At 36.7% G+C, this 20,809-nt stretch overlaps 1 protein-coding gene across 1 annotated transcript; it reads left to right on the top strand.

The window, feature by feature from the left end:
• Positions 1-2,549: 2,549 nt before the first annotated feature.
• On the top strand, positions 2,550-20,808 carry LOC123705909 (mRNA-capping enzyme). Its single transcript, XM_045655002.1, has 12 exons — positions 2,550-2,977; positions 3,171-3,307; positions 3,860-4,027; positions 4,604-4,707; positions 5,162-5,243; positions 5,571-5,810; positions 6,409-6,541; positions 7,591-7,736; positions 17,316-17,481; positions 18,372-18,469; positions 19,528-19,718; positions 20,380-20,808. Exons 1-12 carry the CDS (start codon positions 2,792-2,794, stop codon positions 20,493-20,495), a joined length of 1,767 nt encoding a protein of 588 aa, XP_045510958.1. The 5' UTR covers positions 2,550-2,791; the 3' UTR covers positions 20,496-20,808.
• Position 20,809: the final 1 nt, after the last annotated feature.

The following is a 20,809-nucleotide window of genomic DNA, read 5'->3' as shown; positions in this document are numbered from 1 at the left end:
CACCACACATTCCGAATGCGCAGACGCAGAGGCATCAAATAGCACGTAATTTCCGCAGCCGGATGACGACACGTTTTCCCGCCAACTTCTTTGATACTATTTGAACATCTTCAATATTCTGCCCAGCGGCTGCCAGCGTCCTGCGGAGTAATTTTCAATATCAAAGCGTAAAATTTCTGCTTTAGAAATAGCAAAAATGAATTCGCACTAAACTATGAAAACAAAACAATCGCAATTAGCAATTCGTAGGGTATTCAATAAAGGGCAATCTCTGCCGCAGTGTCACTAAACTAAAAAATTTAAATTTTATAGAAACACGTCATACATTTACATAGATTTACTATTATGCCAAGGGTTATGTCGGATTCTTACCGACTAAAACCCCACTGTGTTCCGTCGAGCCGCGCAGTTAGCCGGGGCCGCGGGTACTACCGCGGGTAAGAAATCGTCCACGATCCCGGCAGCGGACGCCTGGTTACGGGCCCACCTCCGTTACCACCTATGGCTGCGCACGTGCGCTCCTCCTCCTTCATCTGCGTGGCGGCATGAGCGGAACACGTCTCATGTCACATCACTGCCCCGGACGATGGAGCATGTCCCCGGTCCATCGTCCAGAGCCCTTCGCTAGGGAGGCAGGTCGCGATCGCTAGCGACCGCGACTCGGCATCGGCGCCTAAAGATACTCGGTGTCCCCTACGCCAGGTAAGTAAACCCAAAGTAGGTATAAAAATAGGACCCTATTACTGAAACTTCGCAGTCTGTTTTTCATCAGACTGTATCTGTGTATAATACTAATTGCTTTGTGGGCTGCTTTTTTTTTTTTTTTTTTTTATGGTGTTTCTCAATGTTAGCCAGAAGGGCTTCTACATTTTAACGCGGACGCGGGGGTGAACTGAAGGTTCACCCTGGTAGCGACAGGCACAAGGGCGTCCCCCCTTGACGGGGACCACGAACCTCGGCTTGAGCTGTCGCTTGAGTGGAGGAGGCCAGAAGGGCCCTAATCGGACGGGCGCTCACCCGGGTGGGCGCGGGAACGCGGAACAAGGGACCTCGTCTTCGCCGGCGAAGACGGTGTACGCTTTCTGCTGTGGTGTGTGCGGTGTCGCGGTTTGTTCGACGTTGGGCTTCAATCGCCGAGTCTAGCCGTGCGTTAGCTTTGGTAATATCATCGTCGGAGTCGTCCAAGACATGTCTCGGCCGCCTACGACGATGAGTGGGATCGGGTTTCGCGACGTATGCGATGGCCTTTGTCACCAATGGGTTAGGGTGGTTTTTAGCCTTGTCGAAGTAGCGCTTAGACGCTTGCTTCATCCATTGGGCTATGGTGGGGAGTTCTAAGTCCCTATGTAGGTCCACGTTACGCACGAACCAGGGCGCTCCAGTCGCTGTTCTCATGAACCGCGACTGAATCGTCTGGAGCTTGTGTATGGAGCTGGGAGCGCAATGCGCGAAAACTACACTACTATAAGTGAGGATTGGACGGACCACCGTTTTGTAAAGTGTCACCTTATTTCTAAGGGACATTTTACTGCGTCTGTTAATAAGGTAATAGAGCCGGCTAAGGACATAGCTGGCTTTCTTACGGACTGCCTTAATGTGGGCTTTAAATGACATGTGTGCGTCTAGAGTGACGCCTAAGAATTTAGTGTGCTTTTGCCATGGAATGGCTTGGCCATAGAGTTTGACACTATCTATGGCCTCGGGGCCGCCGCGCCTGAAGAGCACGGCGGCGCTCTTGTCGGGGTTCACAGTGATACCCCATTTGCGAAACCATTTGCCTAATGCATCGGTCGCGGATTGTAGGAGTGGAGCTATTCTTTTGCGGTATGGACTCGACACGTAGAGTGCCGTGTCATGTGGGCTGCTGTGATGGGATGTATCCTTGGATGTATCAGATTGTATCTATAATACTAATTGCTTTGTGGGCTGCTGTGGTGGGATGTAAACCGTCAATAGTAGATAGACATTTGAAATATTAAGAGCTGATAATTTTTGCTACTAATCAAGCTACTAATAATAAAAATCGAGATACAGCAATAGATGACACCTTAGATCATTTACCTAATGATCTAAGGATCTAAGGATGACACGGTCATAAATTGGATGGGTGTTAGAATGAATTTTGCAGTTGCACCTTAGCTTGTTAATTGTACAGAACAGAACACTTAGATTAGAGAAGATCAAAGATATTGTGAGCGTCCAAGTCACGTCCAAGTACACTATCCACATCAAATACCACATAATACTTGTACCAATTACACTACAATTAATTTAGTAGAATTCAATCGTTGAATTTGTGAAAGTGAAATCGCATTTACTTTTATATCATCCTTATATTTTTAGTTAAAGAAGAAGAAGTTTAGTTAAATTTCCATGCTTGGGGTGTGCTTGGGGTCTAGTCATGGAGAAGTTTTAACATCTGTACCACAATGGTACCACAGAGTATATTATCTCTCTGTATTCTGTAGCAAATGCCAATTGCCAAATGCGTATTCTATGACCTATGATCTATGACTATCAATCAAAAGTGTAGTCAACTGTCAAGTGTAGTTTTATTTTATTCACGTTACAAGTACCTATGCCAAAGTATGCTTTCGTGGTGAATTAATTCATTTTCTTTTAATTATTTGTACTGGATTAGGATTTGTACTAGGTATTTGTGTATATAATGATAGTGTGTGACATATTACAAAAGTTATTAAGTTGTGTTATAAATCATATTTAAATTGGCTGCGATATCCCTGCAGAAGTGATTTGTGTTTTTCTTTACGATTGTGATTACGAAGTTGAAATGACCAACCAAGATCCAGGACCAGTGCCAGATCGGTGGCTTCATTGTCCACGGAAATCATCAGGGTTAATAGCCGAAAAATTCTTAGCATTTAAGACGCCATTAGGACCTAAATTCAATGATAAATTACCTGAATGTAATCGGTTTACGCCATCAATGTTATTTAGTTATGTGAAAGACCTAAAGGTAACTAACTATCAGTAAAATTGTTCAAAGTATTGAAATTAACGTCACTAAATCCTTAACCAACATTTTGATTAATTTATTGTGCTGTTCTCTTCGTTTAAAACTGTACAAGTTTTAAACCATCAGAACCATCTTGAACTGGCACAAAAATTAAATTTTTTAACAATAGTGCTCATAATCTTAATAATTTCAGTTGAAACTTGGGCTGTGGATTGATCTCACGAATACCAGTCGTTTTTATGATAAAAAGGAAATTGAAAAAATGGATTGTAAATATGTAAAATTATCCTGCCGTGGTCATGGAGAAACACCTTCTGTGGAACAAACTAGGTGATTATTATATTCATATTTAGTTTCAAGAGAGAAGACACTTTAAAATATATAATTCATTTCCTCCTGGATCAATTTTACAGATAACATTGAAATAATAATTCACTTATCATATTTATAACACACTCAGATCATATTATTAGAAATTACCATATACCATAGTCACAAGCTCTAAAAACATTGAGCAGCCTGATCGATTAATCAAAAAATTGAGAATTTTTTTTTGTGTGTTTCACTGAATCTCCGCTTGGACAATGATAAAGAATTCTATTTACTAGATAATACCTTCAAATTAAAATATTTTCTATTGTCATTTCTTTAACTTCTATAAAATGTTACAAAATTAACATTTCTTAATTAGGCCAGCTTTTCTCGAATATACTGAGAGAAATGCACAAGAATTCATTTTGATTTTTAAGCAAATACATATATTATAAATTTAAGCAAATACTTATTGCAAATTTTTTGCCAGTTTTTTTTTTTTTGGCTCACCTCAAGGGTCTTTTTATTATTTATGTTCGGATGAAATTATAAACAAATTTATCATTTTAGGGCTTTTATAAAGATAGTGAAAAACTTCATTGCCCAGAATCCTCTATTGATTATTGGAGTTCACTGCACTCATGGATTCAACCGGACAGGTTTTCTGTTAGTCTCGTACATGACAGAAGAATTGGATTGCAGTGTTGATGCAGCTCTTGCGGTGTTTGCTCACAAAAGGTTTATATTTTGCTCTATTGTCATACTTATCCTACACAAGCTGCGCTCTGCGGTTTCACCCACGTGGCTCCGCTCCTGTTGATCTTAGTGTGATGATATAATTATAGCCTATAGCCTTCCTCGATGAATGAGCTATCTAACACCCAAAGAATTTTTGAAATTGTAGTTCCTCAGATTAGTTTGTTCAAACAAACTCTTCAGCTATATAATATTAGTGTAGATTACAAAAGTGAAAGCTTTTTTTAGACTTGACAGTGATTTAGTTTATGAACTAGAATAACACAGGTTATTGAAATGCTTGCATCATGTATTTCACATGACTGTTATTTTCATAGGAGTTACATTTGCCTATATGTAGTTGTCTAATATGTATATTGTATAATACAATATAGTACAAGTATACAGCCCAAGCAATACATGCCACATGTGAATAGCGATGTGTGACAAGTGAATAGTAGCCATCTTATTAATAAAAAATATATACAGTCAAATTGAGAACCTCCTCCTCTCTTGGAAGTCAGTTAAAAGTCAGTTAATGTGTTGTTTAATCTAACTTTGTAATTTCTTCTCTAACAGAGACCCAGGCATATACAAACAGGACTATATACTGGAGTTATACAAACGTTATGATGACGAGACCCAAACCCCAACTGCTCCGCCAAGACCAGACTGGTGTGATGGTATGTATTGTTTTTGTTTTATATACATTTCTGTTTGTTATTACCTAATTGTGAAAATATATTCATATTAATGGCTTTCTTAACACAGGCTATGCCTAGCAAGAGAGCCAGAGCCTCATAATCAATATTGTATATCCTAAAAGTGAAATAAAGATTTATTTTATTTATTTTATTTTTATTTATTTATATTAACAAAAGAGTGCTGTGTTGCTGTGTTTGATTTCTTTGTCTAAGGTCAATCAAATCAAAAGTTAATTTTTATGGTCTTTGCCAAATTTTTTGTACATATATAAAATATGTAAGTACATATTTTAGCAAATTTTATTTTTTACAATAAGGTTACTAAAGTGTGAAACTCATGTCATGGATTCTTTAAAAAAAAAATGTTGTCAACCGCCTAGACAAAGCAAATTATATATATATTTATTTTATTTAACATACCCTTCTTCAACAGAGGAAGAAATTGACTATGATGATGATGATGCTCCAAGCTTTTCTCAATCGTCACACCATGCAACGGCACATAAGAATGCAAAGTGAGCACAATTTATCATATTTATTATTTACTTTATGAATAGGCTCAAGTGTAGATTTTACTTAAGACAAATTACTACTTAATATGTATATCTAATCTGTACTTAAAGATATATCAAATAATACTCCATCTGTTTATTTTTATGCAATAAAATGAGCTAGTCTCCTTCAGTTCTATGGCTCTAAGCTTGAATATTAAACATGCTCAACAATATTTCGTAATTTCTAACCTAAACACAAAACATTTTAAACTGGGAAAACAAGAATTTGACTTTACAGAAAATTAATATTGCCTTTTAACACGTCTTTTTGTTTTCTACAATTTTCAGAAACAAAAAGCGTAAGAAAGAGACTAACTACAAGAAAGCGTCCTTCATGCCGGAAGTGCACGGTGTAGAGCCATTCGACAGCCAGCCCCGTCTTCTGCAAGTGCAGCAAAAAGTGCAGCAGTTCTGTAAATGGGAGTCCACTGGATTCCCTGGCTCTCAACCCGTGTCTATGGACATGGATAATATAAAGAAGCTGCATAAGAAACCGTATAGGGTGTCGTGGAAGGCGGACGGAGTGAGGTTAGATGTTATATTCGCTATATAGACACAATACCTGCTTACAGTCATGCCAAAGAACCACTATGCTACTGGATAGCATAGTGGTGCTTTGGCATGACTGTAAGCCACAATGTTCTTGAAATAACAAAAATACAGACAGTTTATTTATTTATTTAAAAACAGTTTGCAATATCACTAGTTACAGTACTTACAGTGACATATACCATAATCAGCTGTTTATTTTTCTTTGCATTCAAATTCCGAAAGGGCAACAGAGAATAATGGGCAAGAAACACAATAGTCTTCTTTAAAGAATCTTTGTCCATATATTGTAACTTAATTACAAATCAAAAATCTGTTAGTGCTGATTTACACAGGGTCAGTAGACAAGTCAGTCGCGGCGCCGAATTTTGACTTTAACTGTTTACTTAGACTTCGAGCCTCTCTACTGACTTCAAATCTGTTTACACAGGGTTTTTTTTCGGGTCAGCACTGATTTGCCTCGAATTTGTAGTCAGTTACTGACCCTGTGTAAATCAGCACTTACTGTACATAGCAGTGTAATAAAGTACATAATATAAATTACCTTCCCGTTAATATTAAGTATGTACTTCCTCAGGTACATGATGCTAATAGAGGACAAGGATGAAGTGTATATGTTGGACAGAGACAACTGCGCGTTCAAAGTGCACGGCCTGTACTTCCCGCACAACAAGGAGGACCGCCATCTCAGAAACACGCTGCTTGACGGTGTTAGTGATGTTTTTGGTTATTTTGTATGAAATTAGTGAAATAATTCTGTCTTACCACAAAAGAATTTTAGACTGTGTGTAACTTTAAGCGCGGATTCTCTTTAATCTGGTTTTGTTGTATGTACAGTCCCCGGCACGTAACTTGGCAAGAGTCGTTAGATGCGCAGAAGTCGTTCTTTAGGTCTCTTTGGTGGTCAAGCGGGACGCGGGGTATAACGTAGCGCCGATCACGACTCGCTATTGGTGCGTCTGTCGACCCTTGCCTCCCGCACCGCGTCTTCGTTCCGTTCGCTCCCGATAAACACTTGCGTGCACGAAAGTAGTACCCTTTGTTTCTACTCCTTCCACCAGCTCAGGTGGTAGTTCTAGTTTGATGCCAGGTGTATCAGTATTATTAACCGATAGTGACGACGAGAACTTATAATTTTTAATAATAATATTTTTTTTACTGAATAAAAAAATGCATATTATATTTTATTTATAACACCTATATTATTATTTATACACAATAAATGTCACGAATTCCTCCGCTTTGTTTAACTACAAGATTAAAAATAAATGATGGCAATAACCATAATAACAACCAATAAAAGTGATCAGTTTTTTATTCCACTAAGTGTAGGATGCGCGAACTTGCCCCCACTACGTCAAAACCTTGCCAACTTACGTGCCGGGGACTGTATATGTCGTGTATATGTAGACGTATCGTCACATAGACAACTATTAGTGACAGATTCCTGGTTGAAAGTTAGACTTTGTTTAAATTGTTTCGTGGTATTACCAATTGTGTTTGTTATAGGTTGAAGAAAACAAAGATTTATTTGTTGATTTTTTGTGGATCTTTATGAAACAAGTGTTAATAATGTAGTGTTTTTATTAAAAAATTTAAATTGTAAAAATATTAAAAAATTGGTTACAATTTGCATACTTACTACAATTTTTTGTACGTTGAATTTCATCGATTCAATGTAGGCAATTGAATTTGTTATGTCCTATACTATATTATGTTATACCCGATATTATATTTCGAATTATTGTAACTTGAACAGGAGATGGTAGTAGACCACGTGGACGGCGAGAGCAAGCCGCGCTTCTTGTGCTATGACATCATTCGGTTCGAAGACCAGAACGTTGGCAAGGAACCTTTCCACCCCGTTAGGAGTAGCTGCATACAGAACGAGATTATTAGCCCGAGGTAAGGTAATCTGTACTTTTTAAGTAATATTTGTAATTTTTTGTGATTTTATTTACAGCACCTGTATGTTTGTGTGTAGCGGATATTATGTTTATATGTAATCAATTCTTTTTTTCTCGCTACCGACTCAATTTAAACAGACAGATTTAATTCAAACTTCATACACTTATTAAGGGACAGTCACAATACAGTAACATCATGGGTTTAAGCGTGTGCTTTTTAAACTACGCTGATATTTATGCATCAATGACCGTTTTAATTATTTTAATTACTAATTAATTAATACGAAGCGCGCAATAACCAGCGACGCGATCGACAAGACCGCATCATTACCACAGTATTACAATATTATTATCCTACAGTAAGGAATCGCCTTTGATGTCGCGCGATGCCGCCGCCAGTGTAGGTACTCACGCTGCCACGTGTAAATATGCTAGGGTTGTCACCAAATGGGAAATAAAACAATTTTTATCATAACTATTAATATGTAATTATTTATTTTGTTTTAAGGATTTAATAAGTACATACATGATAATAAAATTATTCCAATAGGTATCTAACCCAATATCCTTGTCAAATGGACTAATAAGAAAGTAAAATAGATCTTATTACAAGTTAGCCTAAAGTACATAATATTATGTTGTTAAATGATATCGCCGAGGCCTTTGACACCAGCCGCCTTTGTCGCAAGCCGCCTTTACTGCGATTGATGTTTTTGAGAATGTAAATAAACAGAATGGAAGCAACCTTATAACTCAATAAATAAAGTATATTTTTAAATGTTGCTCCGTTTATAGTAAAAGCCGCTTTGCGTGTTTTATTGTTTCGTCTTTCACATTCGTTACAAAAATTGTGATCCACTGCACTCTTCCTAGTTTATAATGTCAACTAAAAAAAATGAGAAACGAGTTTCGACACGAAAAAAATCTCAATCGTCACCTAGGAACGTATCCCTTATAATCCCATATAAATTACCATTCCGTATTCACGGTTTCTGTATTCGCGGCATATTTATGGAACATATACCCCGCGAATAAGGAACTTTTACTGTAATTGAGGATTTATTGTCCACGCAATTTATACTTACGTATTCTATAATGGTGGGCATAAACTGTTGTGTTTATGGATGCAAATCTACATTTAAATCCAAGGACATAAAGTTTCATAGATTTCCTCGCGACGAGAGGTAGGTTTTTCAAATTCTGTTTAGTATCAAAGAAATGACATTTAAAGTCCACTTAACGTTAAGTGGACTTTAAATGTCGTTTCTTTGAATTTACAGGTGAGATTACATCTTTTAAGTTGTTGTAGTAACAAACTATTTGTATGTTAACTATTGTGAAAACTTTAAAATAAAAACTTTGAATTAACAGAGAAACAAATTGGTTTTCTTGAAAATCATCAATAATATATTTTATATATATCTTATAGCTACTTAAAATATGTATAGTCAAAAACATCTTCAACATCTTTGAATTGGTACTAAACAGAATTTGAAAAACCTACCTATCGTCGCGAGGAAATCTATGAAACTTTATGTCCTTGGATTTAAATGTAGATTTGCATCCATAAACACAACAGTTTATGCCCACCATTATAGAATACGTAAGTATAAATTATTACACAAAAAAACTCTGAAGCGTCTGCCCTTCGCGATAGGTAAAGCAATCTCAGCGTGATTGCCTTACGCGGCCCGCGTCGCCCGACCCCCGCCAGTTCCCCTCCGTTTCTCTGCACAAGTACATTCGTCGCACTACTGTAGGAAATATGGTAATACTGTGTCATTACATTATCATCATTGATATTAATATCAATTGAGTATTTAAGGGGGGTTGAATGCTTCCGCGTCCGTAGGTATAACCGAGCGACACCCTACACGTGACCCCCGGGTGGTGCTAAACGGGAGCAACGCCGAGCAACAGGCGGCGGTGAAATAACCTGTATCCTATAAAAGGATGGCTATGGGGGCCATGAGGAACTAAATAGCCTCAAAACAACCCAACGTAGAAGGCAACGGGAAACCACTACGATTATTCTCCCAAGAAAACTCCATCCATTCAGATTAAAAAGAACATGAAAAGTAAAATTAAAAATATAGCGATGTCGAGTGCCCCGGTTGACCGCCGGCGCCCAACGATTTCCGGGTCTTTGGGTGTGAAATATGCGACCGATGACTCCTCAGGAGTGGATCATCAGGCTCCTGTGGTAGTAAATGCTACTGAGATAAAAGAAAAAATATTGCTGCGTAAACAGCACAAAATTGCATGCTGGAATGTAAGAGGACTATTAAAACCGGGTAAACTCTCGATTATAGAAAATGAAATGGCCAATTACAACATTTCTGTACTAGGTCTCAGCGAGACACACTTGAAAGGAAGTGGCCACTTCAAAACTGCAGGGAACACAGTATACTTCTCTGGACATGAGTCTGATAGTAGAAATGGTGTAGCTTTTCTGATTCCAACCAAAGTATCAGCTTGTGTCACCGCATATAATCCAGTCTCAGATAGAATAATCACTATTAGAATTAACTGCAAACCAATACCGCTTAACATCGTCCAGGTCTATGCACCAACTGCACAGTCTGCCGAAGTGGATATTGAAGCATTTTATAATACACTACAATCCACCATAAACAATATTTCTAACAGGGAGCTTCTCATCGTACAAGGCGATTGGAACGCCAAGATCGGCAACACATCTAATGACGATCACATAAGACACGTTGTGGGTAAATTCGGACTTGGCACTAGAAATGAGCGCGGCAGTAAACTGATAGATTTCTGTATAGAGAATAATCTGACAATAACCAATTCTTGTTTCCAGCATCATAACAGGAGACTTTATACGTGGATGTCCCCAGGTGACCGTGTTAGAAATCAAATTGACTATATCACAATCCGCCACAGATGGCGATCGTCAATAACTAATGCAAGAACGTTCCCAGGTGCGGACTGTGGCAGTGATCATCAATTGCTAGCTGTGGACATCCGCATACGCATGAAATGCCCAAAGTTAAAGAAAAAAACTACACATTCCAACATCATGGACTCGGTTACCTTTCAATCTCAAATAGAAGATAAACTGCTGAAACAGAATTTTCAATCATATCAAACATCTGAAGTTTTATGGCGACACCTAAAACAATGTATTACAGAAACTATCAAAGAACTCAGTCTAAAACCGCGCACCTACAAGAAGGACTGGATATCAGAGAAAACATGGGACGTTATTAAGGAACGGAAGGAATTAAAGAGTAATGGAATAAATGACCAATCAAGACAAAGATATTCAGAGCTGAATCGCAAAATACAATTTATGTGTCGTAAGGACAAAAACCAATATTTTGAAGAGATGTGCACAGAAGTAGAACTACATGCAAATAGATATCAAACAGCAGATCTTTTTAAGAAAATCAAACAAATAACGCGTAATTTCAAACCAACTTCCTGGATAATTGACGACAAGGATGGTAACCCAATATACGACATTGGAAAAGCAGCCGAACGTTGGAGAGAGTATTGTACTGACCTATATGACGACCAGTCGTCTTCACCTCTTACTCCCATGCTTGACATAAGCGAACGTGAGCCAGTTATTCTCCGCTCAGAGGTAGAAGATGCTATTTCTAAACTCAAAAGGAATAAATCACCTGGATCAGACAATATTGCGGCAGAGACATTGAAATGTTTGGGTAATCGTGGAATATCCATAATACATAAAATCTGTAATACTATCTGGGACACCTTTGATTGGCCTCTGGATTGGACACACTCATTAATACTTCCACTTCACAAGAAGGGATCGGTACGGGACTGTAACAACTATCGAACCATTGCCTTAATATCTCACGCAAGCAAAATTATGCTTAATATTTTAAATAACCGTCTTAAAGCATTTCTAGATAGGGAAATACCACAAGAACAGTCGGGTTTTGTAAAGGGCAAGGGTACGCGGGAACAAATAGTTAACGTTCGACAAATAATAGAGAAAACATACGAGTATAACACCCCCGTAGTACTATGCTTCGTCGACTACCATAAGGCGTTTGACTGCGTAAAGTGGGTTAAATTGTGGGAGGTTTTGGTCGAAATTGGTGTTCCTCATCACTTGGTACTATTAAGGTGATTGCTACGATCTGTTCCCAGCCAATGTCCCGCTAGATGGCGCTGAATTCTACATTTCTAGTTTATTTGAGTTTTTGCGTAATTGGAAAAGATTAAGGTCGTAGGAATAGTCATGGCGATTACTGAATATTATATTTTATTTAAATATGTCATATCATTGCCTTAAAATCCACCCAATTCGGTAAAACCATGCGTTTTAACATCTGTCATTGCATACAGGGTCGTTTACACACACAGACGTATACAAAAATGATAAAGATTGAACTCTAGATGGCGTGAATGTAAAACAAGTTTGGCGTACGTATGTATTTGAGTAGTTAGTAGCATATTATATTCTGAATTTCTGATCCATGCCTATTCACTCAAAACTACCTAATAACACTAATGATTTGTAACAGTAAATTATTTCAATAGGTAGGTATTTGAACATTTCCCAACAAGACGTAAGAATAATTATTCGTAGGTATACAAGATACAATAACAAATCTAATACACTATTTATTATTTTATTATTTACTAGCGGTCCGCCCCGGCTTCGCCCGTGGTACATGTTTACGTTTTCTCTCCATAAGAAGTAAGAACCATCCTCGTACTTCAAGGAATATAATAAAAAAAAAATTATCGAAATCGGTTCAGCCGTTCTCGAGTTATGCGCTTACCAACACATTTTGCGATTCATTTTTATATTAGACTAGCGGTCCGCCCCGGCTTCGCCCGTGGTACATGTTTACGTTTTCTCTACATAAGAACCATCCTCGTACTTCAAGGAATATAATAAAAAAAGAATTATCGAAATCGGTTCAGCCGTTCTCGAGTTATGCGCTTACCAACACATTTTGCGATTCATTTATATATATATAAGATTATGTGAAAATAACCAGGAAGGTGAAAAACATATTTACGAAAACATAGTAACATATGGCTGTCGCTACAATAATTATATTTCAATTTTATCTTTTTATACCTAGTAGAACTGGCCGACGAATAAAAAAAATCGTATTAGAATACAATATATTACGGAACAAAAAAAGGATTGTAACTGAATTAGGTAGGTATGTTTGTTTCTGGGCGCACCGTATTCGACGACGCGACGCGACGCGCGACGTAAGCGTATAGGTATAGGTACCTACTTTGCTAAAACAAACTAATAAAATTAAAATTGTGTGTCTGTCTGAAAATTCGGAAAAGCATATTTTGCAAGTTTGTGATTACTTTGATAGTTTACCGATTTATAATAATTGTAATTGTAATTGTATAATATATAATTTGCAATGTGGTGAAATTTCATAAAAATCACGGGCCAATTTTTTGTTTTGAATCCCACCGAAAATATAATTGCGTTATTAGAATAATTAATTACTATACCTACCCACGATCAATTATTACAATATAGTCTCAAATGCATACTAGAGAAATATTGCAATTTGATTCAATTAAAATGCATAGCATACAAAAATAAATTCACAACACAAGAAATTCCGCGCGCAAATCATAGCGCGTGTCAATGAAATCAAGAATGTTTTATATCAAGCCGACGCGGACGAGCGACGACGCGACGCCAAACAAAAGTACCTACGACGGACGACCACGCTTCGAGTTGCCAAACACACAGCCAAACAACAATAATGAGTAATAAATTGTTTACAAAAAAAACAAGTTTTCCATTTTTCTGTATGAGTAGACAGAACTTCAAAACGCCACCTGCTACGGTTTATATTATGAACGATGGTTATAAAAATAAAAGTTATATTTGTTGGTGTAAACTATTTTATTGATCAATAATTTTGGAATTTAAAACTGTCAACATTGATTACAATAAAACGCAGTTTTATTTTATTACACTATTGTTTTTTTATCAAAACATGTATTTGAAGTACCATATAATATTATGCTGATCCAAGCATTTTCACTCAAAACTAATATCACTAATGATTTGTAAAAGTAAATTATTTCAATATACATTTCATAACCAACAAGTAAGAATAATTATTATTATTCCTACCTACAACAACAAACCTAAAACACTATTTACTATGGGAAAATAACCAGGAAGGTGAAAAACATTATATTATTATTTACGATTTCGACGCACTCGACTTTTAGTAAAATATAGTAGGTAAACATAATATTATGGTTTTGATTTTTGCTACTAGTATAAGAAAACTGCGTGTTCAAACTACTTGTTTGTCTGTCTGAAAATTCGGAAGTACTTTGGTAGTTTACCGATTTATAATAATTAATAATATTGTATATATCGTTGTTTAAAAAATATTCAAACACAATAAAATATGATATACTGATTTATCACTGGTTTCAGTGATGAACTGATGAGTCAATGTTAGCCACTATACTTTCGTCATACGTGTGTTATGTGTATGATTGATGTGATTTGCAACGTGGTGATATTTCAGAAAAATCACGGGTCAAATTGTCCCACCGAAAATATAACTGCGTTATAAGAATAACTATACCTACGATAAATTATACATAATACAATATAGTCTCAAATGCATACTAGTGAAATATTTTATTTGAATCAATAAAATAAAAAAAAAAATAAAAAATAATAATAATACAAAAATAAATTCACAACACAAGAAAATCCGCGCGCAAATCATAGCGCGTGACAATGAAATCAAGAACTTTCGAGCCGACGCGACGCGGACGACGAAGGAGCCTAACAAAAGAAGGTACCTACAATCATAGGCGGCTCGTGACAAAATTGTATGGCCGTGTTCACTTGAAATAAAACAACGAAAATAGGTACCTACAATAGCGTTAGCAGTACAAAAAAAATGAGCACCACATTATAAATGTCTATTTAATATTTATACACTAAAAATTATAGAGTATTTCAAAACGAATTCAATTATTATTTAGCAATAATTAGAAAATCCCCGAACTTGCATTCGTGATCGTATTCATAGTGTTTGTCTACACTAATATTATAAAGAGGAAAACTTTGTTTGTTTGTTTGATTGTAATGAATAGGCTCATAAACTACTGGACATTTTACCAATGTTTGCAAGTTTGTGATTACTTTGATAGTTTACCGATTTATAATAATTGTATACTTATATCATTGTTTAAAAATATTCAAACACAATATGATATAGGTACTGATTTATCACTGGTTTCAGTGATGAACTGATGAGTCAATGTTAGCCACAATACTAATCACTTTCGTCATACATGTGTATGAACTATGATTGATGTGATTTGCAATGTGGTGAAATTTCATAAAAATCACGGGCCAATTTTTTGTTTTGAATCCCACCGAAAATACATATATTACTAATTGCGTTATTAGAATAATTAATTACTATACCCACGATCAATTATTACAATTTACAATATAGTCTCAAATGCATACTAGAGAAACATTGCAATTTGAATCAATTAAAATGCATAGCATACAAAAATAAATTCACAACACAAGAAATTCCGCGCGCAAATCATAGCGCGTGTCAATGAAATCAAGAATGTAATTTATATCAAGCCGACGACGACGCCGAACTAAAGTACCTACAGTACCATTTACCTTCAGTGTACAATACAGTTTACAGACCTACGACGGACGAACAATAATGAGTAATAAATTGTTTACAAAAAAAAACATAGTTTCTAAGGTCATTAGTTTTATTTTATTTTATTGTTATTTTCTTTGAACGATTGGAAATGAAATTACTCAATTTTTACATAGAACTTTGATTTATTAGAATTATGCTCACTAAGTATAAGATAACGAACGCGAATGCACGACATCTAGCGCGTCTTATGTCTAAACATCGCCTTTCGTTTAGACATTGACGCGCTAGATCTGTAATAACTAATAAGTATATAGTCTATGCGCTAGATGTCGTGCTTTATGTCGTGTTTCGCTTGGCAAAAGTCACGCACACTACTGTAGAAGTGTCAAATTTTTCCGGTATTTTACTGTTGTTTTTCTAAGTAAATATTGTAAATTATTGATTAAAAAGGTCGAACGCGCACACATTTCATTATAGAGAAGTGATAAAATGATTAGTTTTAAAGAAATAGTGTCTGTGTTAAGTGTTTACAGGTAATCAAAAATGTATGGAGGGACGGTCGGAACATCCACCTTAATAAAAAGTTTATATGAATCCAATTATGGCACTGTTAAGCTAGGCAATGCTGTATCAAACAGCTTCAAATTTCATAAAGGCGTGCGTCAGGGATGCGTCATTTCACCAATACTCTTTAACATATATGGAGAACTCATAATGCGTAAGACTCTGGAAGGCTGGCAAGGCGGGATTAAGCTCGGCGGTAATAAAATTTCAAACCTAAGATATGCAGACGATACCACACTCTTTGCATCTTCCGAAACGGAAATGGTTGAGTTGTTAGCTCGCCTAGAACAAGTCAGTAGAGAATACGGATTAGTTGTTAATAAGAGTAAAACTAAAATCATGATTGTCGATCGTCAATGCTGTCTTAACTCAAGAGACTTACTCAAAAACTATGAAATAGTGGAACAGTTTAGATATCTAGGTTCCATTATAAATAACACTAACAACTGTGAAGCTGAAATAAGGCAGCGCATCGGCATGGCGAAGTCGGCTATGACGCAACTTACTAAACTCTGGAAGGACAGGAACATAAGCAATCGGACAAAGATAAGAATCGTGCAGTCATTGGTTTTTTCCATATTCATATACGGAGCAGAGTCCTGGACGCTCAAAGCGACTGATAGAAATAGAATCGATGCCTTTGAGATGTGGTGTTGGCGCAAAATGTTGAGGATTCCGTGGACCGCTCATAGAACAAACATTTCAATATTGAACGAATTACATCTAACGAACCAGCCACGATTATCGACCATATGCCGACAACGAATGCTGAAATACTTTGGGCATATTTCACGCCGGAATCCCGACAACCTAGAAAAATTAATTATTACTGGCAAGGTTGAAGGCAAGCGCTTACGAGGAAGGAGTCCCAAGCGGTGGTCTGACCAGATTTCGGAACACATGGACCTACCGATGAATACGGCGCTACATCTGGCCACAGACCGGACTCGATGGCGTCAATTAATTAACAATCCTGGTGGTAGGAGTCTCGATCCTCAGTAATGAGGGAACGACTAAAGAGAGAGAGAGTATTTAAGTAGTTTTAAGTTCATATGGGCCGTAGTTTTAAGTTATATTAAGACCTTTAATTGTAACTACATTTATAAATTTATAAAGAATAGAAAAAAAAGCAATCACGAGGCGGGACTCGAACCCGCATCTTTTCACGCCAATCCGGGGCGGATGCTTGACCAACTCAGCCACTCGTGACCCGCCAGAGTTTCTATTCTTTATAAATATATATTTATAAAGCATTTGAATGACATAAAACCAAAAATATCAAATGTAACTACATTTGTTGTCTGAAATAAAGAAAGAAATAAATAAAAATGACTAATATCATTATGTATCGTATTCAGGGACCGCGCGATAACCAGCGGCGCGATCGACAAGACCGCGGAGCCGTTCCGCGTGGCGCTGAAGGCGTTCTGGGACGTGGCCGTCGCGGAGCGGCTGCTCGGCGAGCAGTTCGCGCGCTCCCTGCACCACGAGCCCGACGGGCTCATCTTCCAGCCGGCCAAGGAGGTAGGTAACACACACACACACTCACACACACTGCTCGGCGTATATATACACGCGCGCACACACATACACACACACACATACACACACACACACACACACACACACACACACTGCTCGGCGTATATAGGACCATAGAACCAAGATCGAGACCGACATACCAGGTCGCAGATCTTGACCTTGAGATACTACAGTATTTTTTCCCTCGATAATAAAAAAATAATATCGAAAAAAAAAACACACACACACACCCACAAAACTTTGACGGCATAGAACATAAGTGAGAACAGCAGCAATGTTAATACGTCCCCCGTGAAGTAAAGCCTAACGGCCATTCCACGGGGATATGGACTGGAAAAAGGGGGTTGTTTTAGTCGGTATGGAGTATGGACCATGACACCATGATCAATACCAACATACCAGGTCGCAGATCTTGACCTGAGTTACTACAGTATTTTTTCCCTCTATAATAAAAATTAATAATAATAATAAAAAAACATTTACACACACACACACACACACACACACACGCGCGGGCGCGTGCAAACTTACAGAAGAACAAGTTAACGCACACATACAAATAAAACATACTTGTGCACGCATTAGAACGCATTTGTATACGGATCCATGATACAATATACATAGGTACATACGTGCGCGCAAGTAAATATACAAATACTCGTACATGCGTACACAGATGCACGCACAATTAGAACGAAACAACATACACAGACTTTTAGAAATTAGACTTTTTAACGGATTTTAAACGCGATTCATTCATTATATTATTTTCCCGACGTTTACACATACTTATACACGCGCATGTACACATATTATAATATGTAGAATCTGTATTATTATAATACATAATGTTTTTATTATCTCAAATACAGCCCTATGTGCCCGGCCAGTGCGACGACGTATTGAAGTGGAAACCGAGCGATATGAACAGCGTTGATTTTCGCCTGAAAATCGTCTCCACGGAATGTGGGTAGGTTATCATTGACGGAATAATTATCCCGTGGTATGTACTAAAAAAGTGACAGAAACACTGTAAGGGATTTAGGCATAATAACCTAACTAATATTACTTAAACCATGACCCACTAAATATTAAATTACATTATGTACTAAATATGAAGTAAAATAGGCATGACGAAAGATTTTGAAATCCTCTTCCATAATGTGTGTATACGTTTACTATACAAGAAAAACCCTATATTTCGGTAATATACTTAAATTTAACAAAGATAAAAGCCATTTTTCATAAAATATTTATAAACTGTGCCAAAACAGCTCGCAGGTGTCATGGCGTAGGTGTGACGTCACTCTTTAGTAAATACGTAATTATTTGTACGCATTGCGAAGAAAATTAAATAAATATTTATTTAATATGTGTTATAGAAACGAATTTCAAAGTTTATAAGTGGTGTGCAGTATTGCAGTGTGAATCCACATAAAAATAATGCTCAAAAATGTGTTAGTAATTATTTCAAGCGAGAAAATAATAAGAAATGATTGTATAAAGTGGGCGCGGAGAACCCCGAAACCACGTATTGTGAATTCGCAATTATATTTCTGTTCTAAGTCGATAAAGCATACGTGAAACAAAAGAAAATAAATAAAAATGCGTATTCTCAACATATTCATAACAACAAAATACATCTGACGTGAGTGGTTTACTTAAACGTGACGTCACGCGTGTTTTAGTCAAAATGGCCAACTGCAGAATTTCAATGTTTTATTTTATTGATAATCTCATTAATCTTAATGTTTTTTAGATTTTTAAGTCACTATATTTAATTTATTTATTATACACTTTCCCTTGAAAACACTAATATGATCATTTATGGATACTGTCGTCATGCCTATTGTATATAATGACACCTGTGAAAAGAAAAATTTTACCTTAAGAAAGAACGAACTGACCGATATTGATATTTTGGATACTGAATTATTCAGTTACATACACAATATACAGTTTTATACTTTTATAAAGTATGCTTTTCAACAAAAAACCATTAACATACTAAAATTCCTACATTTTCAGCATAAAAAAAGTGACGGAAGGCTACTTATACGTCGGATCATTGACAAGGCCGTTCGCAGTTATGAAGAACGTCAAGAACATAAAACACTTGCACGATAAAATCATCGAGTGCAAGTATGAGGACAACAAGTGGGTGTTTATGCGCGAACGGACGGACAAATCGTTCCCGAACAGCTTTAAAACGGCTATGTGTATGTTATGTTAAATTTTTATAGTAATATGACGCACTAGTAGTACTATTAGTACAGTTCGATTCAAACTTAATGGCGGTTCGGAAGTTAGCTGCGAGTGCAGGTGCGCGCGGGTACATTCAAATTGACAATCCCACTGATACCCAAAATTGCGTATTGCGTATCGGAACATACGATGTTCCGAGCCGCCATTAAGTTTGAATCGTACTGTAAATGCATTCAGAGGCTCTAAAAATTATTGGTTCTGGAATAACGTAACGACAAACAGATACGTAATTTTACGCTCCTGGATTGAACTGGAATAAAAAAAACGACGTGTGGCACTCGTGGACTGCCGCGGTAAAGCTATTGCATAGCATGCCTTCAAGCCACACCTCCGCCCGTCGGAGTGGGGAGCGTGAGGATTTTTCGTTACGGAATTTCTCGATTCGGTCCCCGTGCTCAAGGCCCGCGATAGAAGCTATGCAATAGCTTAACTAAACAAGATTCGAACTACCAAATTATAATATAAATAAAAAAAAAATATAATAACTTACTCAAGATTGATTACTTAACTTACTGTGATTGAAAGTGACATTATTTCATATCCTTCTATCATTACAATAATTTAACATCTAATTTTTCTTAAAGTTTCCGTTAATAACATAATATTATGTTTCAGCTGTATCGAAAAGTATACAGAACCCGGTGACAAAGGAATATCTTCTACATTATATAGCGCGCTACAGATACCAAGTCGATTCCGAACACATGCCGCCACCGAAACGGAGAAGATAAACGTTCGGAAATAATAAAGATATTAGATGTCAAAAAACGTGTATAAATTCTCATTGTTATTATTTAAGTACACACGGTATGTTTACTACAAAATAAATTGTATGTTCCCTATTCATTTTATTTTGCTAAAACTTGATATGAAATCAGAAATATATGATCAATTTCAATTGCCATTTATTAAACTGTGTTTTGAATACTTATTATTTATTTTGTGTGATGTTAAACGATATTCGTGAAGCAGTTATACATTTCTGTATGTAAACCGACCTTTTTGTTGTAATTTTTGCAATGTGAAATAAATGTTCACAATTTAT

Source organism: Colias croceus, chromosome 3 (assembly GCF_905220415.1).
Source record: "Colias croceus chromosome 3, ilColCroc2.1".
Lineage (NCBI taxonomy): Eukaryota > Metazoa > Arthropoda > Insecta > Lepidoptera > Pieridae > Colias > Colias croceus.
This window is presented reverse-complemented; position numbering and strand designations above follow the sequence as displayed.